This window comes from Podarcis erhardii (genome assembly GCF_964252035.2).
Source record: "Podarcis erhardii genome assembly, chromosome: 8".
Taxonomy (NCBI): Eukaryota; Metazoa; Chordata; class Lepidosauria; order Squamata; family Lacertidae; genus Podarcis; species Podarcis erhardii.
Window position 1 is genome coordinate 26672029 of NC_138499.1, and position 15910 is coordinate 26687938.

The 15910-nt window shown below is 40.7% G+C and overlaps 1 protein-coding gene across 5 annotated transcripts in view; it reads left to right on the forward strand.

The window, feature by feature from the left end:
- TRIQK (triple QxxK/R motif containing) overlaps window positions 1–15910 on the forward strand; it is a 48431-nt gene that overhangs the window by 13888 nt on the left and 18633 nt on the right. For all 5 annotated transcript variants that reach the window (XM_081874897.1, XM_081874899.1, XM_081874896.1 and 2 more), the window contains one exon: window positions 2354–2434. In XM_081874897.1, the coding sequence (XP_081731023.1) occupies window positions 2374–2434 (61 nt within the window). In that variant the 5' untranslated portion in view covers window positions 2354–2373. The remainder of the gene's footprint in view (window positions 1–2353; window positions 2435–15910) is intronic.

Sequence of the window (15910 nt, forward strand, 5' to 3'; positions counted from 1 at the left end):
AGTCTGACATTAGTGCCCCCTGTGCTGATAATAGGACACTCAGGTTCAAGAACAACACGTGAAGTTTTTCCTACATGACCCCACATCAATGTAAGAAAATCACATGTCTTCATGGGAAGAGTGATCTCTGCCAGTCAGGGATCATGTAAGTGAGAGTGATAACAGAACACTATACAGCTGGTCAGATATAGCCATGTGACAACATCACCAAGCCTATTCAGAGGATAGTTATGTTTCCTGAACTGACATTGCCATCACTCTGAATGGGCAAGCCTTTTTCATTCCCTATACAGACCTTCAGGAAGCTTTTCATACCTGCATAAAGCTTTCATAAATAATATTCCTGTTATATTTTGACTCAGGCCTTCCAAAAGCTGCTTCTCAAATCTCCTTTGCTGGAAAAAGAAAAGAAAGATAATTATTGTTTCGGTTTCAATCACCATCTTTTTATTACTCTTTGGTAATAGTACAGCGGGGAAAGGATTGAACTCATTTCTTGTTTACTTAAAAAACAACCCTCAGTGGTTTGCATCATTTTACGGAAACCATTTTAGTTTAATGAAAGGCTGACAGTTTTCTTTTCAAAGTATTTCATGAGGTGTAAAAAACTGATACAATGAAGACCATTCCTGAGCAGGATTCATAAATAATGAATATATTTTCTTATTAATCCATATTTTAGTTTAACTTGGGCTCATAGTAAGTTCCTCAGGGAATGCAGGTTTTAGTTTTTGGTGTGGTTTTTTTCTACAAGGGAAGGTGATGAGCTATGGTCCCCTGGGAATTAAATTGTGAAAACAATCTCGGTTTCATACATGCTAATATAGATCTGTTATTCCCTTTCCACATCTATTGCAAGACATTTTAAATTGTGGCTGATCTTTTATGCAAATAGCTGTCTTATTAGACATTGTGGCTGTATGTGCTAATGTCTCTCTGGGTTTCTTGGGAGTTTGCTATCTAACCATCAAAGCAGTCGAAATGAATGATGATTACTGCACAGCTTTGAAGAACAAAGAAAAGTCACAGCAATTTTAGAGGTCTTGGTTACTGCAAAATCAGTGACAGCTTGAACCACACAGACATCCAGGAGGGTCTCTGTGGCTCATATTAACTAGGCCAAACTTTTCTGTTTTGTTTTTTTAAAGAACAAAATAGATATTATTTTTTCGCTTCATAGTTTACTGGCAGCTGCAAAAAGTGCAGTCTTTTTTCACTGCTGACATTTTGTTGCAAACGTTCCAAGGGTATTGAATTAGCAAAAGGCAAATAAAAAACCCTATTTCTTCAAGCAAATAAAGTAAGCTGCGAAGTGGATGTTTCACATAAAAGTTTGTGTATCATCAACTTTACTAGCCTTTGTTCCTGTTTTGTGTTATCTGGTATATGGCAGCATTGCAGATTTGATGGTGTGGGGGAGACAAGCACATAGGTCTCTGTGTGAGGTGAGGTGTAGGATTGGTGGGTGAGGAGGTTATCCTTATTGCATTCATTATATTACACGGGTCACATCTACATTATGAATCTGCATCAGTTTCATACCACTTAGAACTTCCCATAAATAATCCAGGGAATTGTAATGTGGCTGGGATTCTAGCAGTTCTGTAGCCCCCCTTCCCTGACTGAACCACATTCCTAGGTTTTCCTGAGAAAAGGGAGAGGGAGAGACTGTTAAACCCGTTTTCATAGAACCGTAGGGTTGGATCATCTCGTTCAACTCCCTGCTATGCCGGACTCTTTCGCCCAACGTGGGACTCTAACCCACAACCTTGAGATTAAGAGTCTCTACAGTTCTACCAACTGAACTATCTTCCAGTATTCTTTTAAGTCTGTAGTGTGCCTTTGTAGAGAGCTGATGATGAATAGTCATGTAGTCTATAAAGTTATTGCGAAGGACTGTATCTCATTTGTTGATGTGAAATGCGTTGGGTTAGATCAAGAATGGGGAATTTCAGGCACCATGGGGGGGGGGGGGGAATGTCAGCCTCTAAGCCTCTCTGACTGATCCCCAGGCCAGATCCTCTCCCCAGCCACACCTACCTGCTGTCCCTCTCACACATCCTTTAGTGTTTTCCTCTAGGTGTGTCCCTGGACTCTGATAATGTCCCTTGCTTCCCTGATGGAGGACTGTGAGGGGTGTGTAGGAGCTAACGTACTGTACAAAGGTGAAATTTACATTAATTGCTCCACCCACTTGGAATCATAGAATCGTGTATGCATCTGTGTAGTTATTTCTTGAGTCAATTATTAGATCTATTGGTATGCTGCCCTTTTCTGCAAGGACAGCATTCACGATGACTCATACCACTTACAACCATAGATATTGATAAACTCTTTCCCTCTTTCCTTACAGACTTCTGGGACACATACAAAATGGGTAGAAAAGATTCTTCTTCTGCAAGAGCTCCTGTTGAGCAGTACAGAAAACAAATAGGTAAAACATTTCCCTTTTTACTTAATATATTTGTTTCTCTTTTTAGTTTTTGTGAGTGCTACATTCCTGTAGGAAAGATAGTGAGTTCTAAAGCCAATTACTTTAACTGCCTTCTAACAACATGTTTTGAACTGATTCAACTTTCTAATGCACGTTGCTGGACTATCATTCTTGACTATTCGCCATTACTCTCAAGCCGATGAGATGTGGAGACCAACAACATCTGGAGAGCCACAGGTTAACCACCCTGCTGTAATGGTTTCACTGGATATGATGTGCTCTCAGATTAACTCAAAGGATTGGAGGCAAAGTGAAACTCAGTGTAATAACGTGGCTCTTTCGGTTAAAAGAGGAGTAGTTAAATATAGCACATACCAAATTGATTAATGGTGAGGGTGGCTTGAACTGTTCGTTGTTTGAATATACAGAATCTGTTGCATTGAGGCTGCATTCACACTAAGTCTGGGCCTGTGATGAAGTGAACATGTGATTGCTTCACTGTGCATCCAATTCTCCAGTTTCCCGTGTGGATATTATCCTGCATTGCTACAGCACATTAGCCAGAGAATCATATGCTGCTGCTCTTGGTGGGCTGTACCGCATTAGACTGAAAGCTGTAAATTAGATTATCATACAAAAAATGTACCTGCGCATTTAGAAATAGTTGCCGGGAAGAAGACGAGGCATTGTTTTGCATTTGTAGAGAAGCCATTGTATATGATTGAGCATTCACAGTGTGATTCCCCACTTGCAGTCGGAAATGGTGCGACCCAGCATGAGCCGAATCAGCACAGTGAGTTGTTCAGCAAAGGTGTGCTGGGATGTGGACTGGAACTGAAAAACAGAGGTTTGGGTGCAATTAATCACACATGTGCTTCACTGCAGGCCCAAACTCTGACACTGTTTTTTCCATCTGCATCTGAATGAGAGTTGGCCTTCAGTCTGAAACCAAATAGCTTGCAGGCCATTCCAGAGGGTTGAATCCAGGGAACACAAGTTATTTGCCTTAGTTTGTTGCAGTGATGAGCATCAATTACTAGATATTCTTCTTCTGCCTAACTTGCCCTCACTTAAGGCAAGTCAAACTGAAAAAAGAAATAAGAATGAATGTTCTGATTCACATGGGGAAGGACTTCTAGATCAGGGTAGATTTCATGTGGCCCATTGCTTTTCCTTCTCTTGTATAGACTGTTGAGCTCTGCTTCAATTTTCTATCACGAGAATTAAAATCTTTTTTAAAAAATAGACACAAAACCTTCCTTTGTTCTCACATTATCTGTTTAGGTACCTCAGTTACCATAGGTTTCATCAGCTAGAGTTTATATGGCATGCACACACCACCACCTTGGCATTTTTTGTGTGTGGATAGCAGACAGAAAGGCTTTCTGCACAACTACTCCAAATATCCAAACAGCATTTAGTCTCTGTGCATTAACTCCTTCAGGTACCTCTTCAGTTACAATAGTGGAATTAGGGAGACTGCAGAGTTTTCATTCCCTTCATCATCTCCAATATGGAAGCTTTGCAGGGTGTTTCAGATTTCTGTGGAATTTACCAATGACTTCAAGTATTTTCCCTCCTCCCCACCCTCCCACTTGGTTGTGCAACGGTTTGCACAACCAGCAGTCAGTTCTGGAAAATTCAACCCTGATTGCTCCTTCTCGGGTTTGCATACAATACTTGCTTCCTGCCTCTGCAATGAATGCAAGGGGTTGCCAAATTGGCTCAAGCTAGTTAATTTCACCTCTACTGTGAAATGACTTCTCTGAACTCAAGCATGTCAGTTTCAAACTGTCTCTTTGCAGCCCTTGTAGAACTTTTCTGGGTTGTTACATAGCCAGCTGCATCTATTTTTTCCTCTGTCTGAGCTGTATGCTCCAGAGCTTGCACATCCAGCCACTGATTATTTTTATTTCCTTGTGGGAAGTATATTGAATAGAATTAGACACCACAAAGCATTAGGATACTTTCCCGTGCTAACAGAACAGCAGTACTTGCAATGGAGATTGAATCAGGAGAATTCATGTGTCATCCCTAAGTAGAATATCGTGTTTGTACACAGTAGATTGGGAACAACCTGAAGCACAAAATTCCCATGAGCATCAAGCCCTAGTTTTCTGGGCGTCTGATGGCCGAGCTAAGGACTCAGATACCGGGGGTGGGGAGCATTTCTTAATGCTGCTGTTGCGGTATTCATTACAATCTGAAATGGAGAAGAAATTTTTAGGGGAATAGGTGCTTGAATTGTCATTCTACCAAACATTACAAACAGTCCAGGTTAATATTCTGAGACAGGTAATTATAATGATAATTTATTTAATCATGAACTTCACTGACATAACTAACAGCAACACAAAAAAGGCTAACACAATGGTAAGGTATTGCTGTGGAGCACAGTAAGGCAGACTTGCTGGTTCTTAGTAAAGATGGCTGAATAAGTACTTTTGCACTGGAGTTGTACAGCAGAGGGATTTGCAGCCATTAATAATTTGAATTCAGAAAACATAAAAGAGGCTTACCAAATTAGTTTAGACTTTGGGGGGTGTAAAGTTGTGAATCATCGCAAAACACGACAAAAATGGTCTGTTAATTGCACAACACTTAAATGCACCACAAGGCGTTCCGAATGGAACTGGTTGCCTGCTCTTACATTTTGGCACATATTAGATAATATCAAGGCATCTTGTAAGCTTGAGAAAAACCTTTGGATCAAAAGGGGGGATATATAGTATTAGTATCTCAATTTATCATTAATTGATTGGTTTTAGTAGTCACACCAAAGAAGAAAAGCTATGTAAAGAGAACCAAAGCCTGTGCTGTCAGGTATTTATTTTAGGTAGCACAAATTCATATTCATTAACTACTGAGAATCAATTTACAGACAGCCGAGGCTTGTCTTTAATCCATTGTTTCAAGTCAGGGAAGTTCTCTCCATGAACTCTTCTTCATTACAACTGTTCTAGTTAAGCAAGTGTGTTATTTACTGGGATGCTGATTACGTTCTATGATATATTATTATTAATCTGAAAACCACCTCCGCCATCACCAGTGTAATGGGGATGCAAAATGTGGACTGCAGCTGCTCTGAATACATAAATAGCTTCCTTTCTTTAAAAAAGACCTTCTCCTGTTTAAATTCGAACACATATCCTCCTGAAAAATCACTGTCATGTGGACTTTCTGCTTCTATCTTAGAAGAAGGAGAAAGGGATTGTGTTGACAGTGTTTTCTCCTCCCATTGGAGGTGGGCTGTCACATATTCCAACCAGCAGTAACTCCATGCTCCACTGGTAACATTCAGCTTCTCCAGAAAGATTAGATAAGAGCAGTGTGTACTTGGTCCCAACACCAATTAAGAGCATGACCCATAGGGATGTAGGAAGCTGCCTTATACCAAATCAGATCATTGGTCCTACTAGCGCAGTGTTGTTGACACTGATTGTCAGCGGTTCTCCAGAGTTTCAGAGAGGAGTCATTCTCAGCCCTTCCTGGAGAAGCAAGGGGTTGAACTTGATGCATTCTGCATGCAAGGCAACTGGTTTACCATTAATCTACAGCCATTCCTTGTAGACATACATTACCAACATGCGGAAGAATTAGCCATGGAGCTCCTGCTCCCTCCCTTCCTTTGTGTACAGTTGTGCATGGAAGCAGCACACTGGGGCATTATGAGGATTGGGGTGACATGAAAAAGAGGGTGCTTACTGCCCCTTCCTGATTCCTTCTGCTACCTCCGTGTTCAGTTTTGAAAAGTCGTAAAAGAGAAGAAGGGGCATGTCTTCCACAAACCTGGACTATATTCCTTGCATTGCAAATGAACACATCTGAAGTTCCGAGGTATTTCTGCCATGTGTGTTATTCTAGTTTATTTTAAAGAGAATGGATGCTATTTCCATCACAGCCAACTGTACAATTCAAAAGAATGGAAGAATACGATCATGAATTAAACAGGTTGTTTCCTTTTGTTGAAGTGAATAGGAAATTCATGCTGAGTGACTGTAGTAACTATTAACCTTTGTCATGCATCCCTTGAGCTCCCAGCACAAAACAGTAAAACCATCAAAGTGACACAGGTTAAAGAAGCAGAAATGTGCTTGTTTCCAGCACAGCACTTTTTAACAGTACAGTATTTTTAACCTGTCAAATAAATACCTGATTGTCACTGATGTATCTTACAGTCATATAAAACTTATGAACCACAACATATATACTTTGAGTTTTTTTTTGTTTTTTGTTCGTTTTTTAAGTGCCTGATGCCAGTTTCCCACTTTCACATTGGCAGAAGCTGCTGTGATGTCACAAATGATCCCAACTGCTGTGGGGGAAGGACTAGTCTATAGAATGCTGGAAATCAGTAAAATGTGGAGAGAAAATGTTGCATTAGTTTGGTTTGGCATGTGTGCATCCTTCACACATGTACCACAGACTTTTTACTGCATGGGGGTTAGAGAGATGGATTAGTAGGTAGCATGCAGGGGCTTGAGGGATGATGTGGGACATTAAGAAGGCAGGGATGTACACCTAATCCTCACAAAAAGGTTATAGACAAATGGGGTGTGTTGTTGCTGGGAAGAAGTACTGAGTATACACTACCTGCACCTTGTGGCTAGTAGTCATATGACAAAACAATAAGAAAGTCAACATGTGACATTCATAGAGCACAATTCCAGTCTCAACACTGTAATAATAGATTCTTTATTGTGCCTTGGGATGAACAGCTAGGTGGAGGGTCTGTTTTCTCTATCTTGACTGTCATGATCACAAACCTATTCTCCATGAATTCATCTGACTGGCTTTGAAGATTTTGAAAGCTGACCATTTTTTATTTTTTTATTAATAAGGCTTTTGTGCATGTGCCCTGCCATGGCCTGTGTTTAATTCCAGAAAGTGAAATCGTTATGCATTTGTCTATAAATATTTAATACAAATTTTTTATAAATGAGAAATTGATTTTGAAGTCCGGTAATAGCAAGAGTCAATTTGAAAGAGGTTCTTTTGCAATTGTTTTCCATACTAGTAGTAAATATAATTTATGAGCCTTTTTATAACATGCCATCAGGGAGATGGCTCTTGCAATACATTATGATATTGAACCAATAATTACACTTAATACTTTTTCATATGTGTAGCACCTTGTATCCAACAAAGTCCAAATGCTTTACAAGGACTACTTGACTGTTTGATTACCTGGTTACGTTTCATAAAGTAGACAATTGATGCAACTTGGATTAATTTTAATTGGGCGAGTCAGCTGGACTACTTTTGTCCTGTTTTTTTTAATTTATTTTAAAGATGGCGAGCCTGGTCCACCTAAATTGGGAGTTGTGAAGAGTAGGTATATACTCAGAAGTGTTCTCCCCAACTCTGAACTGGTTAGTTGTCACATGATGGTTTGAAGAAAGGTTTCCGGAATCACCGATCTGAAAAGGCAAAGGAAGAACAGGCAGCCTTAAAGGAGTCACTTCTCTTTCAGTTTCTGCCTTGTGCACTGCATGCAGTGGCATTCAGGAACTGGTTCCTCAGGGGATCTGGCTCAAGGGGTGCTATTTAGGGTTCTCTGGCCCGAGGGATCCTGACTGACAGACTCTGGATTGCCCCCACAATTTGCACTGTCTCCTCAATTCAGCTGATTCCTTATTTGTCAAGAGTCCGGGCTGCTGATCAGGGTTGGAGGTCATGGTAGCCTCTTTTCTATGTTTTACGGCCGAGAAGAATTCTAGTGGATCTTTTACTCCTGCATTTATTATTTATTTCTAGAGCAACACAGTAGCTTTCGGTGCTGCACATGGATCCAAAGAAAAGCTACAGATCCCAACCTCAAGCTTATGCTCTAGAAATGATAATAATCAACAAACACAGCAAATCAACAGAAAGTTGGGGGGGGGAGATGAGTTTGAGAATGCCAGAGTTGAAAAAGGTGAGTTTTTAATTGGTGTTTCTACACACATGAGTTGAAGGAGCCAGATGGCAGGAAGAAGTTCCAAATGTCAGGAAGTAGCAGGAAAAAAATGTACTTTGGGGGTTCATAGAAGAGGAAGGGAAGCGAGAAGGGATATGGAGAGAGGGAGGAGTTGGCAGAAGAGGAAGAAAGAGACTGAAGACCTCTGCAAGGCAATAGAAGTCTTAAAAGAATGTGAGAGGAGGGAAGAAGGGAGCCCAGTGTAGAGGAGTAATGTAACAATGAGCAGACTAGAGAGAGACGAAACTCAAGACTGAAGATTTGAAGGAAGAGGCAAAAGAGGGTTGTAGCAGCCAATGCAAAAAAATCACGGAGAGTGAACATGAGCATTAGTTCATCATTCTGTTTTAAAACTTCAGTGTGGTAAATGTATAAACTGCAAAGACGAGAGCCAGAAGGCCCAGCAGTTGAGGGAAGGCATGGGGAGCGGAGATGGAGAGGAAACAAAGACCAAACCAACAGCCTCCGGAGTAAGATTGTCCTGAAACCATCCTGCTTCAGAGTTGTCTCCCCAGCTCATTGCCGCTGTGTCCTCTTCACTCATATGGTGACATAGGTGCCCTAAGAGAGCACCCAAGGCTTAAAAACCTCTATCCCAGCTTGTGGTTGGGAATGTTCTCCTGATTACTTCTCAAAGTCACCGAGCACTTGATTGAAAAAGCCACAAATTCCACAAACTGCATGTTGATTTCTGCTTTTGTGCCCCACTGTAAGAGAACAGGAAGTTTTGAAACCATTGCAAGCAAATCCAGAGAGCCCGTCATATATGGGTGAAGCAGTGTTTTGTGCAGTTTAGAAGTACTTTGGAAGGTTAAGGACCAATAATAATTTTATAAGGGGTGTTGTAAAATCTCTTTGAAACAATCATTAAGCCTTCAAACATGATTGCTTTTTAAAAGCTTAGTAAATAAAGCCAATGAAATTCGCCCCCATGTAAAATGGGAAACGTGTTAATGGGGAAGTTAATAATTACGAACTGAATTAAAATTGCAAGTGGGCAAGCTAAAAATGTCCTCATTATAAGCAAAAGGCTCAGGCAAGGTGTGGGTCCTCCTGTTACGATAGACAGAGATTGTTTCTCTCCTTTGATCCATTACTCCTTCACTATAGCATCTGTGCAGCTACTTCAAACAGAAATGGTGTGCAGGGAGACAGTTCCCAGTGGCTCCTTTGCAAGACCCTTTTTCTGTTCTGACTCTGCAAATGGCCAAAAGAAATATCCACCTCAACAATATTGGAAAATGAACGCAAATAAAGTCAATGCACAGCTGAATTGGAAGTCCTGCCTTATAGCTAGTTAAAGTCTCAAGCTTCAAGATGAAATTGTAACCCACAAATGTTATTCATGCAGTTGCAAAATGTATGGACCACTTTTTGCATATTTGCAAGGAATGCAAGTCTGCTGAGACATTTCCCACTCTGCTTTGATCATCCTGCAGAGAAAGGAGTTGCAGTCCTGTGCTTTGCACCACATCAAAGCCCTTTCCCCTCCCTGCTGAACAGCTGATGGTGAGAAGGGGACCCAGAAGACTTGATGAAATTTGGCTGCCATATCTGGCCTGTGGGTTGGGGTTCCCTACCTCTGCTCTAAAGTGTTCTATTTAAATCAGTTCATCTGCTGTTGAGTTAAGTGGCTTGGGAATTCCAGTCCCCTTTCTTGACATCAACACGGATACCTTTGAATCTAGCTGGTTGCTAATATTTCCTGGTATAACTGTTGTTCATTATTTCATTTCACCTGAGGTCCAATGCTCCAGTTGCTCATAAATATGTACAGCCTCTACTCTTTAGTGTAAGCTGTTATTGATGTCATTCATCTTTTCGTTAAGACCTGTCAGGTGGCATTTATGTTGAAGCGAAGTAGTGTGGAATTACAAGTGCCCTGAAGACTTTGGAGTGCTAAAATTATGAGTGATTTGGGGAGATTATTCCTCACAAGTAAATTTAGTGGGAGATAATACCGCTGCATACAAGAAGAGATCTCTTTCCTGTCAATTCTGTTAAATGTTTCAGTTTTTGAATAAATCTTTGAAGAACATGATGGGCTTTTTTGTCATTTCCCACACTATTTTCCACATCTAATATCTTCCTATCACGTGCATTAACATATGCAATGCTGTGCTGCTCTTAGAATATACTTAATTAGCATGGCATGTGCAAACAATGATGATATATTTGGAGAAGCATGTCCCTTCTAAAGTATCAATGCATCAGCCTGGCGTATTTTATTTAAAAAAGAAAAAGAAAGACTACTGCTATAAGGTGGTCAACTTTAGTTGGGAAGTCAAATTTTCCCGCCAGTTGTTTCCTGAATAGCTCTGAGATGCAAATGTTCTGGGCCGAATATCTCAAAAGACCAAGCCCTTCCAGTTTATAGGAGCTGAGTTCCTCTCAGTTTCAATTTGTTCTGCTTTTGTTTCAGTCTTTATACTTGCAACCTTGTCATTTGAAACACATCCTTGTGGAGAAAGCTCCATGTTACATTCCTGTACCAACGGTGTACTCCACTCACATTTCTTCAGCTCAGTACTACAGAAATGCTATCTGAAATGTATTACAGCTTCTCTGCAGTCCAGTTGAACGTGGATGACTGGACTGTTGGTCCCAGGGCACCGTGGCAAATCATTCCTTGCATGAAGTGATTTCCAGGGACCTCCCTTTGGAGAGCTGAAATGATGCCACAGGCCCTTAGGACCTGCCCATGAACTAGTGAATGTAGGTATGAAAGCAGCACAAAAGTAAAAGCTTGATCTTTAAAAGCTACATGGATATGGAACATTAAATTACTTAGTGTCCCAATGCCAGTAGCAGCTATGGTGAAGATCATTGAGATTTCTGATGAAAAACCATTCCCGCTCCCCTTGGTCTGATCAAGCTGGCTTGGACATGCCTGCAATTATGCAGAAAGCATTCATATCTGCTGCCTTGATTGGTTTGCAGAGAGCCTCTCACCACCTTTCTGGCACTCAGTAAGTTTTACAAACGCTCTGGTCCACTATGCATATTTGTGGTTTGGGCGGCCTCCCTACAGAGGCTGCAGCATATGAAGTCGCTCTTCATTTCCCACCTCCTTGTATCACTTCTGCCTCCCGTGTTCATTCAGCCTGCGTGAGATGGCTGCTTTATGGGTTTAAAATTGTAGCTTAACTTATACAAGTAGAATTCTGAGTCGAAACTGCAGGGAGAGTGGAAATAATTGAAGGTATAGATACTGGTATACTCAAGAAAGTCTTTTATTCAGGCTAAAGAAACCCTTGCTGATAGCATAAAATAAACTTATTCACTTTAATGCATCCTTCTTGTTGGCTTAAAGCTGAAATACAGTTGCTTGAAAATTAATTTACCTCTCATGAATGGCTGGCTGGATTATCTTTGTAGCATAAAATGTAATGATATGTCAACCCTGAGCTCAGAACACGTTGTGTCTATTGTAAAAAAAAGTTGTTCCTGAGCACTTAATGTTGTGTTAAATGATGATGTGTCCTTTGCAAATGTATTATTAGTGTCAAGCTGTTCCATCTCTCAAGATTGAAAAATGGCCAGTGATTTGAGCTACCATTAAACCTGAATAAAAAAAAAGAAAGAGAAGAGCTGTGGGGGGTTCCCATGCTCTCTCTTTTGAGTACTAACACTTTGACTATATTCAATATATATCAAAATGTTTCCGTTAGCTGAAGACTCCTAAAACATCTTTAATCGCAGCAATTGAAATGGTATTAAAGCCAACCTCTCTTCCTCTCCCCCCCCCCCCGGCGTGTGCCAGGGGGTGGGGAGAGCTCTCTATACCAGGGATGTTCATCGTAAGATGTTGCAGAAGACCATTATGAATGCTGCTTATGTTGCAGTCAATTGGCTTGCTATTAACTTGAGCGATGATGAAATGGGAGCCCTTTTATTTGAAGCAGCACTTTTTTTACAATTGAAATTTTCAATTAATATTCTAAATATCCCAGCTCCCCGTGTGATAGAGCCTTTCATATCATTTTGTATTAGTTGGAGGGAAATGAGCGCCCTTATTTCCTATTATGCAAAGGAGGGATTTATGGCGCGATAGCGAGCAAACCACTTAACGGCGTCTGGTTGCATGCATGGCCAAACGATTTCTGAAATGCTTTCACTACAAAATGTACATTTTCTACATTCCTACTACTTCCCAGACAACTCCCTCGTCTTAATGCAAAGGTATCAGCGTTATTTATCGTGCCAGCTTGGGAATTAGATTGTGGCTCCTTTGCTTGCTGATGGAATGTAAAATAGTTTTCGCGCTTTCTTGCTTGAGGGGCGGCTGGAATTGGCAGGGCCGCGGCAGCACAGTTTAACTTAGCCCAGGCATTATGCCTAGAGAAAGCAACAGACAGAGTTGCTGGAACAACACCTGTGAAGGCCCTGCAGCTTTCGAATTCCCCTTCCGTGTAGCTTAAATTTATCTCTTTCATACCACATGTTTAAATGGCTGTAATGGAGGATTAGAAAAGAGGGAGAAGTACGTGTGAGCTTGGCAGTGGGTGATATTGAATCCACCCAACACTTCCGTAATGCTGTCAATGTTTCCTTCCCCCTCTATCATTTTAAAATGTATGTCAAGGTTTAAGGATAGCTGATTCAAAATAAAGGACACTGTGGACATCTAATCTTTCTCTTCTAAGGTTTCAAGGTATTCTGCACGTGGGGGTATTTTTTAAAGGTCAGTTTCTGCTCCTGATGCAGAGATATGCCATCCAGCTTCTGTCTGTGTCTATAAGGCTATAGGATGGGGCACCTGTCATCTCTTATCATTAGTCATGCTGGCTGGGCATTGGAGTCCAACATCTGGAGAGTCATAGATTGTCCATCCCTACTATACAGGAGTCTTTTGAAAGTCCTGATAAGTGGGAAGGTGGCCAGCCACACCTGGATTGGGAAGTGGGTTGCTGTAGATTCTAGTAACAAGGATATTTGAGTTCAGTGTTTTTGATGCTGCATTTCCTTGCAGTTCAGTACCATTTATTATTGTGATGGTACTGAACTATGGGAAAGATATAATGTTTTTGTTTTAGTTATTATTGTGGTACCAGCACAAAAGTATTCAGGGCAGCAGTTTCTTGGCAGTTACAAATTGGAGAGAAAGTGCTGAAAGGGATTTTAAATCTGTAATGTTGATTTCTTTTACTATCTGTCAGTTTTTGGCATGCAGTAAATAACTCATTTTCAAATAATTTGCCTGTGTAATTAAATTTAGATTGCACACTTCTCCTTTCAAATATTTTGACTCTTCCTTGTCTGCCATTCAATTGTGGCATAATTGGTGCGGTCTATATAAATGGGCAATAAATTTATGGACTTTTGTTTGAAAATCAGGCAGTGAATAGAACTTGGTAATCATCCCAGGAGGAATTATGATTGAACATGTTTGCGAGAGTTAAAGAACGGAATTTACTTTTGTTTTTGAATTAAAGACAATTAAAGATTTGCAGGCACCCATAAAAGACAATGAATCGAGGAACAAGTTAGAAGCAAGTCCATTTGCAGGTGAAAAGAAACGCCTTTGAATCAGAACCAGCTGTATTTTCTATGAAAGAATGTGCTTGCTTGATAGCATAATGTGCTCCTAAGCAGCTTACGCTTCACAGTATTCAGAAAATCGGAGTGCATTAATTTTTAAAGTTGCAAATGCAGGCGAAGAGCAACACTGCCTCATGATGATAATGAGGGTGGATATTGGAAAGTCTGTGGGTGGGTGGGGGTGGGACATAGAAGGAGCTTCTGAAATATGAACATTCATAAAACAATAGCCAGGCATACAAATGATAATGAGCTTGGACAGCAAAACAAACAAAGGGCAAAGATGAAGACCCCATTATTAACTAAAAAGAAGCCCTATACTCTTAGTTGGTTAAGCCCAGTAGTAAACTTGCTGAAACGCTTGCATATTTCAAGGTTCAAATATTGATATCCCCGCAGCGTTGTTAGCTAGAGTTTGGCAAAAATGAATTCACCTGCTACCGAGAACTGGCACTAATGGGAGTTGTAGCTGTACTAATGGGAGTAAGTGTAATACCCTTAGGCAGTAAAGTATTGGGAGTGGACTCCAGGTAGACACAGAATTATAGAATGGTAGAGCTGGAGGAGACCACAAGGGTCATCTAGCCCAATCCCTTGCAATGCAAGAATCTTTTGCCCAACGTGGGGCTCGAACGCACAACCCTGAGATTAAGAGTCTCACGTTCTACTGATGGTCATTCTGAGATATTCTCAAGCAGCCTTCCATAACCTGGAGCCCTCCGGTTGTTTTAGGCTCCAGCTCCCATCATCTGTGACACTTAACCATGCCAGATGATACTGATGAGAGTTAAAGTCCCACGCAGGACATAAAAGTGCATGCAGAAGTTTCTAGGTTAAATCCCTGGCATTGGTCCATCTTTGGATGCGAAGAAGAGAGGAACGCAGTCTTCGCAGCCCCGCGAGATGTGGGAAATCTGTTAGGGAGGAAAGTGTTCATAGTAAACTTAAAGATTCTGTAAATCCGGGGTGTCCCACTCAAAGCGGGGTGGTTGCGCCATATGCACTAACAGGTCTCACTGCAAAACAGGGATAAGTATACATATGTACCACGAACAGCAGCCAGCACCCCTTTCACGCTACCTTAAGCTCTGAAAATATCCTCCACTATAATTGATGCTAGTTTAAATTAACGTGAATTTACATTCCAGCTAGCAACAGTCAAAGGTGTTTGCATTGCTTATATAAACTAGATATTTCAGGTGGCAACTTCTGGGGCGCATATGCCATTTTTGCAGTACAGGTGGTTATCTTGGGATTTTTTTTGGGGGGGGGAGGGGAGTTCAGCTGTTTAAAGAGGTGTTTTTAAAAAGTCCAATACTAAAATGTGGTTTTCATTACCAAGGACTTAACAGATGTCCTTTGTAAATTTTTACACACAGTTGATTCAGACTTGTATTCTCTGGTATGTACTTTCTCTTCTGGCTATAGCATTTAGCAAGGAGAGTGGTAAATTAATCACAGATGCTTTGTTTTGGAGACTTACCAGCTGTAGAGTCATTATTAAAATAGATTGTTTGCAATAAAGAGAGTTTCAGTTGTTAATATCGACTTCAATTTCAGCCTGCAAATATTGTCACTGTTAACTTGCACCGAGGTAAGTTTTAGGGAAACAGTCATATAGATCATCGAATTCAATTCATTTGAAATCTTAAAGCCACTTTCTCAGACGCAGTCCTATTTCTGCTCATGGTTCTCCTCTGGAATGGGTAGTTGCTAGAATATAATCTTGAAGAGGATCGATAAACTTTCTTTGTTGAGAAATAACTAGTTATTCTTAGGGCATAATGATGCAAAAATATTAATAATCCATTATTGCCTCTACCTTTGATGCACTCTGATGTGCACTTAATCTATGTCATCTTTACTATGACACAGGTCACATGCCACTCCACTTTAACTGCACTTACAGTCATGGAGACTTCCGGGATAGCGCGAACGGGTAATGGCGGATTCCCTCCGAGCTCTGGAGGGAATCG